The sequence below is a fragment of the Drosophila biarmipes genome, chromosome 2L (genome assembly GCF_025231255.1).
Source record: "Drosophila biarmipes strain raj3 chromosome 2L, RU_DBia_V1.1, whole genome shotgun sequence".
Classification (NCBI taxonomy): domain Eukaryota; kingdom Metazoa; phylum Arthropoda; class Insecta; order Diptera; family Drosophilidae; genus Drosophila; species Drosophila biarmipes.
This window is the reverse complement of record NC_066612.1, coordinates 13,939,811-13,952,180: the sequence shown is the minus strand read 5'-3', so window position 1 is coordinate 13,952,180 and position 12,370 is coordinate 13,939,811. Positions and strand designations below refer to the sequence as shown.

At 43.5% G+C, this 12,370-nt stretch overlaps 1 protein-coding gene across 4 annotated transcripts in view; it reads right to left on the bottom strand.

Annotated features, from left to right (window-relative positions):
• Positions 1-12,370, bottom strand: part of LOC108033813 (protein spire) — a 40,083-nt gene that overhangs the window by 24,582 nt on the left and 3,131 nt on the right. For all 4 annotated transcript variants that reach the window (XM_017108434.3, XM_017108436.3, XM_017108435.3 and 1 more), the window contains exon 2: positions 3,597-3,664. In XM_017108434.3, coding sequence (XP_016963923.1) covers positions 3,597-3,664 — 68 coding nt within the window. The remainder of the gene's footprint in view (positions 1-3,596; positions 3,665-12,370) is intronic.

Below are 12,370 nucleotides of genomic sequence, written 5' to 3'. Positions count from 1 at the left end.
ATGAACACTCTTTGCACGAGACTCTAAACCCTGACAGCCAAAAGCGGTTTCATAACGAAATAATTGTTTGCTTGCTGTAATGAATTTAGACTTTACACGGAAGAATAAACTATGGAGTTTAAAAAGATACAGAGATGAAAATCGGAGCCCTAAAAGTACTTATTAACCTTGTGCCATTAAAGGGAATTAAAGTACCTGAACTTTAATTAGTCGCCAGATAACAACCTTGGGTGGCAAAAATTACAGTTTCCATTGTTCGAGTAGAACTACTTTTAATTGTATCATGCGAAGGTAAGCTTCTAATTGCTTAGAATGTTGTATAATTCGCTATATTTATTTTAATAACTGCAAAGCCACCTTTAGTATAAAATAATCCAAGTCTTCTCGACTCTACTTAATAATAACATTCTTTATCTAATATCTTTATCTTCTTTATATCATATGTATGTCGTTTTAATGGGTTTGATATGTTACTCAACTTGACCTTTATCGAAAATGGTTCGAAGTCGTCTTCCGGCATCATTACCTTCGCTAAATCCAGCTTAACTTTGCCCTGCCCTACTTGGAGTATTTTGCAACCCGCCCCTATAACCCAATTAAAGAAAATTAGAGAGCCAGGCATGAATTAAAACCCGCCTGTCAAGAGAAGTAATCCTATTTGTCGGCACCAAAAAGCCGCCAAAGCCACCGATTCCGATGCCAACTTCGGTTCCCCCGGGTAGTTGGCGCACCCAAATTATATCGGAAATCCATAAACCAATTACAGAAATGCCCCTATGCATGGTACACTTTGGGTTTCCGTTCCCGTCGAACTCCATGAAATGCCATTTATGGCAATGCAGGCGCAACAAATGGAGCTGGCCAAGCCCTTATTCAAAATACAGATGCGTACTTTTGAAGGCTGGACTCGGCTGGCGAGCAGTGGAGTGTGGCGAAGCGCATCGCAGATTGACTCACTATCTGGGCTATGGATTACGACTACGAATCTCTGGGCGACCTTAGTGGGCTGGGTAGACCGCAGAAATCCGCCACCGACTTCCTAGTCCGCATCCCCGAAAGGCAGACGGCCTGTCATTCAGTTAGTCAGTCAGTTTTGCCAGCTAGTGAGGCGGTTAGTTGCAGATCACGAGCTCGAGTCCGGAAAAGCGATGAAGTCTTCTGCGGTTAGTGGGCTGGTGGGCTGCCAGCTGCAATTTGTATCCATAAACGTATCTCTTTTCTATCTCTCGCGCTTGCCGAGTATGTGATCATCAATTTTGTACTTTGCATAATAGGCCGTGATGATGATGTCTGCTCTGTCATATGATAGGCGCCACAAGTTCCGCATCGCCAGTCGGTCCTTTGGGCAATTGCATAACCCCAACTTGGGCGCCTGTCCCCGTGGCTGTGGGACTGCGGCCCAAGTCGCGGGGTCCGAAACAAAGGTCAAAGCTGCTTAAAGTGCAGTTTCGAGCGGAAAATGTCACTGCACGCGCTGTCACTCTTAACTCTCAAGTCTTTGGTCTCCGGCAATTGTTTTTCCACTCAATTTCAATTGTTGTCGGGGCCTTAAACAAACAAATGAACATTTTTGCGCACTGCAGTCGCACTTTTAACGCCCATTACCCCCTTCTTTTTGAGGGGGAGGACTGACCTTACCAGCGACAAGCCACCCCCTGGGTAATTTTTGCAATTGTTGTATAATAATGTCCAATTTCAGCTCGTTTCGGCCGCTGACGGGCCTCTTGATTTAGTGGATCGCCATTTGGGGGACTCACGATGGGGTGGCCAAGCTAATTGGCGAATATTTCCTATGTCTATGGCGTTTTTTCGACTCTTGGCAAATACTTCCTAAATGGCGGGCCCTTACCACGAACCAGGTTATGCAAAGCACAAGGGATCACTGATTGAAACACATAAAAATACGGATAAATTACGATACTGTTTTGTAAGTACAAACTCTCACAAAATATCTGCATGGTCATGGCGTTTTATGTTTTATTTGAATAAATATGATGTTTTTATTAAAGACTAAGACCTTCTTTGTTTACCAACTGTAACCCAATCTCTTATAATCTGCAACCCCACAAGGGAGTTCCCCTCCGCCCTATTCATATTTATGAAAGAATGTAAGCCATCCGACTTAAATAAGGTCTTCTATGACCGTAAATTATAGGCATTCTAAGGAAACCCCCGGCACGGCGTTGAGAATGCATTCGGAAATTTCTCATGAACCCCGGAGACAATGAAATCACCTTGTGCGAGCCGGGGAGAATGAGTATTCCCCGAGTATCTGAGGAGCGACCTCCATTGAGCGGTGGAACATGCATATTTCTCACACACACCCATTGCGGCAGCCACACTTAATTGAAAACGGCATCTATATAGTTTGTGGACGAGAGTGGGGGAAAATAACGACGGAGGCAAACTAAGAGATACATTAAAGATGCTCAGGCGTGGAGAAACTTGGCGCTTCCATGTTACGATCTTCTGGGGCCCAAGTGCAGTTGGCCCTGTTGCCGCTGCAGTTGCTCATGGTTTTAATTACCTCGCCGGGGATTTAAGCCTGCCCCCAAACAGGGCTGCCAACGATCACCATGTGAACTCTCCGCCGGTGCGCCTGCGCATTTCCTCAGCTGCTTTGCCTCGTTTTAGGTTTTCTGCAGCCGTTCGGCTCTTTTCCTGGCCCATGGGAACCGAAACCCTAAAGTGCATTCTTCGAGGGCCTTTTTTTAGGAAAACACTTTCGCATGTGCGGCCGAGTTGAACATCTGCTGAAATTGCCGTAAAATCGGTGGTGTTGCTGTTGGGCCGCCAACACTTTCACACATTATGCTAGGGAGCTTGTCTTACTCGTTGTAGCTCATTTTGTTTTATGGCCTGCTCAGTTTGATGTCAGCTCCGGGCCTCTCGAGATAGGTGCTCATGTGGGGGATTTCTTTGGGGCCAAGAAGCTCGGGGGGCAGAGAAACCGAGAGTTATAACTAATAAAATATCCAATCAGTTGGTATAATACCGATAGCTCTTTAAGAACTCTGTTGAAGGGTGTTGGATTTTTTATGCCCAACAAATGCATTTATCCTGTTTATATTATCTTTTTGTGGTCATATCTCCCCATAATAGTTAACTACATGATTAATCCTTTCTATTCCATTTTCGACTTTTAATTGCTATCGCTCAATCCGTGAGAAGGCCATAAACCCTTTACAACCCCATGATCAGTCAGTGCATTTCAGTAAAAAGACCGATCCAATTTACGCGACAATTAAGGGGTTTAACGTCTCTATATTAATCCGTTCTTGTTTCAACTCATCCGCCTCTGTGATTCGAAATCACCTCAGACGACCCAGAACCCATTTCTTCGATAATAATTCATTAGATCTTAATTTGAGACCGAACCGGAACCGTAACAAGACAGCAACATGGCCACGAAATGAACTCATTTGAGTGAACTTTACGGGCCATAATTCTAATCTGTAATCTGAGGGCACTTAATAGGCCCCAGCCGACGGACACGTGGACGATATCCAAAGGCTTTACGAGCCATTAAAGCACCGGGAACAAGATGCGCAAACAGGGAAATACTTGTCGTCGAAACCAATCTGTGGCGAACTCACCTTTCTATGCGAAACGACGAGCGGCGTGTGGTGGTGATGGTGATGGTGATGATGGTTGTTGTCGAAGGCTGTTGAGTAAACAAAACGGAGATTATGCGTTGTAAATCAATAAAAGCTCAGAAGTGCAATCAATAAATTCGGTTACAGTTAGCGGGAAATCATAAACGAGTCGATTGCAATTAAGCAGAAAGCCGAACAGCAGCAGAAATTGTTCACCTTTCCAATTGCATTTCAAAAATACGAGTATGCAAACATTTCGAGTCTCAACTTATTTCTTGGCTCGGCGGCAACTTCCGCACTTGATGGCCAAGCCCAGAGCATAAAAACCAAACGGGGGAAAAGCGGGCAGAAATTGTAACAGAAATAACAAATAACAAATAACAAAACTGGCAAACGGGTTCAGCAATCATAAACTTGTTGTGCAGACAGACAGATATCGGGAGCGGTACTGGGAGCGGGACTGGGACAGGTGGCACTGGAGGCCGGTGACTGGGCGGGGCGGTGCGGAAAACTGTCAATGGACAAGCCGAGCAATTGTATTATAACTCATATCTCTATGAGCCACATAACGCGCCCGGCATTTTGTTAAACAATTAAATGCAATTTTCAACTGAGTAAAAAATAGTTGACTCAGCGATCAGCGCCGCCAGCCGAGCGTCCAAGGTGCCCGCCCGAGTTGGTTTTTCGGTTTGATTTGCTGACCGGCCGGCTTTTGATTACAAGCTGTGACAATAAAGCCATGGAAAAGGGGCGGGGTGGTCAGTCCCCCCATATCATGGCCCAGCAATTCCACTTTGCAGTTTATTAAGCGTGACTGACTGACCAACCGGTTGGTACACCCAAACTTAAAATAACCACCGTAAGTACTCCAGCAGGGGAGGCGAATATTATTGCAATCAACTTGATTTTCGCGCAGAGATAACACAGCACAGTATGCTAATGCTATTGGATTTTCCAGAATTTCATGGAGTTGGTTATAGTCCTTTGTGTATTTAATTTATAACATTTTTTATAGTTTGTTTTGGGCATTTCCATCTCATTAAATAAATCTATTTCTTAATATATATTGTGAAAAACTATTTAGGTTTATGTAGTATAAAAACCTGTTTTTTAAGCTCACTGAAATATGTTCCCCTCCTCACATTTATAATTAGTTTTCTACCTGAATTATTTCTACCGCAGAAAGGTTATACAATCCCAAAATGACTCACAAGTCCCATGAATTACGGACATTTGATCTTAACTCTTGGCCCCCTCATTGAGTTGGTTCCGCATTAAACTCTTGACCTAACCACAGGTTAGTGGAGTTAGCGGGTCAGACAACCAGAACACAGTTTTTCGGAAATAAGCCGAAAAAGTACGAAAAGGCTGCGCACTATAATAAGAGATGAGCTCGAGTGCCCAGCATGATATCATTATGATGTGCTTTTGGCTCTGGCTGGGCTGTCCATCACTTTCGCAGGAAATGAGACGAGCCGAGGCGACTTTTCGGGGGAAGACAGAAAGGAGCTGGGACTTAGGCAAATTCAGCCCAAAATTCCAACGCGGACGGCACATGCCGCGACTTGATAATTAAATAATAAATTTCATGCTCCGAGGCAGGCAGGCGGTTCCAGTAAATAATTAATTGACATTTAGCAAAGAATTTCAAATGAAAAGAATGCCTCTGCCATCGCAAATTTAGGTTTTATTAATGCTTGATTTATGAGACAGCCGTAACGTTGTTTTCTTCGAGAACATGTGCATTTGATTGGGCTTTATTGAATAAGTTTGCGAGCGTTACAATTTGAAAGTTCACTGCGGATCAGCAGATCAGGCAACATCTGTGAATAATTAGGGTTTATGGCGGCTGAAATGTATTTTTTATTTGCCCAGATAAGCGGTCTCAAGAAGTGAATCCTAAGTAACCACTTCCATAACTAATTTCTGCTTGGAAAAATCAGCAATAAATGTGCCAGAAATAATGGTTAATACCTTAAAATGTCCACTAATTTCTCTCTTCTGTTAAATCAAATAACGATAAGAGTATTTCCCGATCTAGATTACGCTTAATAAGTGCCAAAATTCATTGACTTTTGCTGGGCCTTTAGGGCTTGCGCCAAATCAATAAACGAAAAAATAAAATCACATTGCCTTATCACAAAATGAATCACCGGCCGCCGCCAATGCGTCAATTTTGAGTCGCTTAATTGGTGATCCGACATTCGTTCCCAAAGAGAATGGGATTCTACTTTCCTGTACACATGGCGTTGTGCACTTTGCCCGCTGGAAAAAGAAATTAACGAGCCCATTTCGATAAGATTAGATTGGCAGGGGACCGCTCCAAAGCGCGGACATTCGAGTTTCTATAAAGAAAATTGCATTTCCGATTGGAAAATGGCGAAAGAGTCCCAGCACAGGGAAACCAGTCTCAGGGTCAGACAATGGACTTTCCGTCGAATCCAATTAATAATAATAAAGCCAAAGCACTTTGCTGGCCTGACTTTCAATTGTTTGCCTTCCGCAGCCCCGACAACCTCATCATCCCAGTCCTCCTCCACTTGCATTTCATCAGGTTCAATAGAAAGAAAAACAACTATATAATAAAGTTTTATAAATGTGGCTGTGGCTTTTTGCTGAATCTCTGCTGCTGGTGGTGGTGGAGTGCACGGCTCTGATGGTTGACCAAGTGGCCTCATGGCAATTTACTTTCTAATGTCAGGAAAGTCATGTGCAAGTCCACGGCAACCGCACACCGACCTGCCTGCCTTTGTTTGCATATATTTTATAGAAATTGATAAAAAATCTAGCCAAAAAAACGATAACTATGCAGATTTTGGGCAAAATTAATTAGACGAAGCGAAATCTGTTGAGGCGTTAAAATGTAAAATGTTCGGCATTTTAAAGACCATATTTTTTCAATCTGCCTTTCAACTTGGTTTCTAACCAATAATTTAGGAGTGGGGAATTTGCTGGCATGCGTTTCACGTGGCGATGGATGTTTACAACATCTTTAGGCATACTTAAAATATTTATCAATCAAATGCGGGCAATGAGCTGTTGATGAGTTTCCTCTCCACCTCCGATTTACTTCGGTTTTGTTTTGGTTACACTTAAGTGCATGCCGCGTCTCTGCAGCCAAATTATTAATTAATTAATAAGCGCGGATGAATAATGAATCAGGAAATGATAGACAGTGGGCAATTAAGCTAATTACGGGCGGTGGTTTTTGGAGTGGTTGCTTAACAATCAAGCGGAACCAAGTGTTGTAATTTTCAAAAGAATCAAACGGTTAGCTTTTTATTTAAATTAAGATAAGTTGGAGTAACCTTGAATTGGTAAAAGAAAATTCAAATAAAATAACCAAGGGCAACAGTTTTCTTTTACACTTGAGTTTTTAGAAATATTATATTCCCACAATATTTAAAGCTATTTTTAAAAGAATCGAACTGTATGATTGTGATACATAAGTTGGGGTAACCTTGAATTGGTACATGATTTAACTATATCTAAATGAAAATGTACAAAAATAACCAAGCTTAACAGTTTTCTTTTACATTTATGCTTTATGAAAATTATACTCCCACAACCCATAAAGTTAGTTTCAAAAGAATCGAACTGTAGACTTCTTATTTAAACTAAGATACATTAGTTGGGATAACCTTGAATTGTTACACTACATCTAAAGGGACATATTAAAAATCACACAAGGGCTACAGTTTTCCTTTACATTCATGCTTTAGGAAAATCATATTCCCACAGCCCATAAAGTTATTTCCAAAAATTACTTCATACATCATTAGCTCAAAAGCCATATTTCCCCCGAAGTTCCCAGGCCATTTTTTGGGAGTTCATTGACGGCGGCTATTTTGCATCATAAGGAACTCATAACACAAGCTCGTATTCCCCATAAGCCCAAAAAGCCAGACACAATCCGATTGTGACCACAATGTAGTAACAACTCCTGCCCAGATATTCCCAATCAAGTGAATGGCATTCCGAAACCAGCCCCCCAAAACCACAATATCCACGGCATCCATTCTTCAATTATCGTGTGTGATCGCTTGTTGCATAAGATCCCGAAAATAATTCCCAACAAAGGGCGGGAGACAAAAGATGTCCAAATTTTAGGGCTGGACCGCTTTAAATGTCACTCTTGCTTTCATCTTTTGTGCACGCCAGAGAAAGAGCAGAATGGTGAATGTTTATGGCCACGATGGCAAATTAAAGCGACAAATAGACGAACAAATTCATAAGATATGCAGACTATGCTAATTCGCCACCAAATTAAAATAGTTCGGGCCAAAACCCACTGAGTATAGCCGGCTATCCGTGTATCTGTATCTCAGGCAATGCTCGTCAGCAGGTTGCCGCTGTGGACCAACAACAATTGTTGTTTATGCCAGTGACGCTGGTGTTGTTTTCCACTCTTCGAGAAATGTGAAAGATGAAAGCGTAAATGCTGATTAAAGATTGTTTCTTCTATACGTACGCCGTGTTTATAAATTTATATTGTAATTTCAGCGCCGGCAGTAAGCAAAGTGAAAGAGACCTGAGTTTTTCAGCGAGCCGGAGTCGGAGTCAGTCAATCAGTCGGTCGGTTAGTCGGCTATGATAAGAGCGATACGAAGCCACCCGCTCTGCAGTCTTCGGTCTCCAGTCTGCAGTCTTCAATCTCCAGTCTTCAGGCCGCGATCCGCAGTCTGCCGTCTAATTTCACAGTCATCAAGGCGCGGTATCAAGCCGCGTAGAAAGCGAGAGTCTCGATTACAGTTTAGTTGCGCCTGCGCAGTCATCGCGGCCCCGTGGAAATCGCCATCAAGGTGAATTACCCCAGCCGGAGACGCCCACGCCCCCCAGTAAATGTGTCAAGCGAAATTGGATCGGCGGCCGAAGATGAATGTATCTCATGAATACATAAATTCAACGGCTAAGCGGTTGCAACAGAAGGTGCAAAAAGACTAGATGTATGTGGGTTTCCAAACACTGAATTGGATTTGCTTTGGGTAAATTTACATTCAATCAGTTGCAAGAGATCCCCGGATTGGGGTTTTGATTGGTGATTGGATTGGTGATTTTTCTATTCAACAAAACTTTTACCAAAAACGGATAAACAATGGAAGCCGTGAATCACATCTAAGAGGTCAAAAGATCAGAAAACGCATTCTAAACGATTCAGAGTCTTGTTTAAAATATATTTATAAGCAGCGGTTAGTTTATGGATCTTAAACGTGACCAATATAAACAAGGTCTTTGGGACTTCTATAATCTATTATTATACCTATAATCCCACAATCTAATCTCTGAATAATTGTCGCATTTATGGGAATCAAATTGGAACAACCAAGAGTCAAGTGCATTTTTGTTGTCCCATCTCATTTTCCCATAAATAGAAATAAAATCACACAGTCCAGCTTATCATGAAAGCCTGTACTTTTATCTAAGTGAGCGATTAAAAGTATATGTTGCTTAAGTCTGCCTAAGCACTACTACACTACCTTCTAATATATACCACTTATAAACTGACCAACTAGAGACCGCAAGGTTGCTTTGCTTAAAAAACTGTGCCACAAATGGAACCTTATCAGGTATATAAAAGGCTAAGGCTTATCACACAGCAACACTTTCTTTCCAGCCGGGTTGGCTTTATCGCATATCCGAGCGTCAGGTTCCCATGGAGCAGATTTCTACACTCGGGTTAACAAACCTTTTAGCAAGTTTTCTGGCGAGTCCAAGCCGTTTATGTGGCTGCCACTCGACACACATTTGGAATATATACTCTAGCTCATGCATTAACCGACTGGCCTGACACGTACGTAGATTGATGTACTATATGTGTTTGCAAAATGATAAGATAGGAACACGAAAAGTAGCCCTATCGAAGGCTCCTGCCGGCTTCGATTGCGTTTAATTGCATCAAAATGTATTTATAATTTGGAGCGTAAACAGGCGGTTCAGGGTCAATCGGATCGGTTGGGCCCCGAATATGTCGGCTCAATGGACCTCACAAGTGTCATCCAAACAACGGAGGGCAAAGCGAGCCCCGATTTGGATTATCGTGTGATTTATTGGACCCGGGACGCACTTTCAAAACCCAAGTTTTGGGGGACTCTGTCCGAGGGCGACGCAAAGTGTTTCCATTTCAAAATGCAGCCAATGGTCAGCGGATTTCGTAACGCGAATGCAAACTGCACAGGTGGACAAGTTTAGGAGAGGCCCAACGAATAAAACAAAATAGCCCACCGCATGTGGGTCTCTGACATTTGGTTCAGGTTCGTCGTCGTGCTTATGTCATTTGTTGTCATTATGAAAAAATTATTTTATTAATTGTGCCCCAAAAGTGGAGCGTCAACAATAGCTGGCAATTAAATTTGGGTCTACGATGTGTCAAAAAAATAAAATAAGCCAGCATGGAAAACGAAAAGCACGTGGTGTGGTCTCTGGGCCCCTGAAAACATCAGCTATTGCATTATAATAAATGCATTTCTGGCAGCTACCTAATCTGAAATAAACATAATATATGGGCCCGGGTTCCAAGAAACTTTGAGTGGGCTTCCAGACGACAAGAGTTGGCAAACCAAAATATTTGGGGATTGCCAAACAGTGGAATATGTTTCAACCATAATATTAAGCTTAGAGGTTTCTGGTTGCTTTAAAGTTATAAACTACATCGGCTAATAGTGAAACAACCGATGGGCAACCGTTGACCTTTATCTTAAATTGAAGCGTTTCAAAACTGCGTCATCCAATGGCTAATTGAGCCCATTGAGCTGGCCTAATAAATAGGCGGCCCATTACAATTATCATTTGGTAACTCCTCACTTGGACTCCACCCCAAGCTCTTAGCAAGCAAAGAGATAAGCATGGGCTAACCAAAAGTTAGGCACAATTTTCCCCCGACCAATTGAAGATACTGCCACCAAGCGTCCGTTTTTCATTTTCCTTCAGACAACGGACGGCAAAAAGTAAACCAATTTGTTGGTGAGCTTTAGTTTCGTTATAATTTTGTTTGGGTTTTCTAGTTTCGGGGCATTTTTCGTAGCCCGTTGTTTGGGTAATTTTTGGTGTAATTATTTAAACATTAAACCAGTTGAGCGGCCAGTTGTTCGCATTGTCAGTGAAAACAAGAAAGTCATGGATCATCTCCCAGGCGGATGGTTCGAGCCCAAAAAGGCATTTTCTGGCTTTCTTTCAGATCTGTTTGATTGAACCGGGAGAAATGTGTTTGGCGGGGAAGAACCAGATTAAATGAGATGAATCGAGGGAAACTCAACGAAAGAGATGGTGCAGCGCAATCAACAGCTGGCTGGCAAAGAGAGAACCTACCACAACAAAGGCGCCCTTGCCATTTTCCACATGTATTCTGGTTTTCCGATTTTCCCGAACTGCGCATGACCCATGACCTTGGCGAGAAGGCTCAACAGTAAGCGTGGGCGAATTTTCCAGTGGGAAATTTTCAATAACCGAACACCTGCTGGCAGCCGTTTGCCCAGATTTCTGAGAGCCTGCTGAAAAACGTAATGGCGAGTTTGTGTGTTGGCAGATTCTAGCGCCAATTTTATCGCCGGGCCCGTGAAAATGTGGAAAACCCCGGTGGAAATTGCTGCGCGCCTAATCGAGGCGCCAGAGGGCGCGGCGACCCGACGGCGCCGTCGACGTTTTCCCATCAAAGCCACCACCGCCCACACCGAGGTCCGGGGTATTCCCGAGGGCTACGAGGGTTCCGAGGGTTCCGAGGGTCTGGAGCGGCATTCGACACAATCAATGATTCGCTCCGCCTGGCGATGCGGTTGTCAGGAGGCGGTGGAGCGCGATTTCCACTCGGAGACCAACTGAAATCAAGACCGAAATCGAAATCGATGCGGCAAGTTCAAAGCCCCCACCGAAAATGTAACCTGCGAAAATGTTCCATCGATTTCAGCTGTAGGCCACGGATAAAACAGAAGCAGCCGAATGAAAGCCATTAGAAGGTGCTGGGGCTGATGGCATCTACCATCCACCATCCACCATCCACCATCTACCATCTGTAATAAGTTGTTTGAGCAGACTAATTGCCCCTGCTGGCGGTTCTCGAGGTTCCCGGGCAAACCTTTCGATATCTCACCTGATGGCTGGGACTTTAGCTGCTAAATTAGCGGCAATTAAGGTGTTACAAGGTGATCTCTGTTTGCCCCGAAGAAAGTCGCGTTGATAAGTATAAACAAAGGTGGGGTGCGAATCGCGATTGGGAGTTGTGCATTGGCTGTCTTCAAATTATGTTGCTAAGAGCTTTTGGAACCAGGAACAGCATTCTAGCTGACTGTCGAAGGCCTCAAAATATGCCCTTAAGACACCATGTTGCTCGAGCTATCTCAGCCAACGCAGCTCACAGTTCCTTCACCTCTGAGATACGCAATTCAATTATTATTTCCAAGCTACTTCCTGTATCTGCGAGCCCTTAGGAACGTCATGTACCTGGCTAATTGCTTATAAGAGCTAATTGTCCGCGCTGATACAAAAACCGCCTGTAAACAGAGTTGGCCTGGCCAAATAGAGAGGCCCCTGCAAAGATCATCGCCGCGAAGGCATACTGCGAAGAAATGCAGTAGAATGCAGTCGAGGCAGCGGGCCAAGAGCTGTGAGTCACATCAAGGGCCACCTAGGAGGCCGAAGATCCCATCGCAGCCCACTCACAAACGCATTTTCCAATTAACGTGGCTTATCTAAAAGCCGATAGATTGCCGGCCTGTATTTTGACAGTCCCCGCAGACGAATGATTAAACAATTAGCTGCGAGACTCAGACACGTTCTGCAGA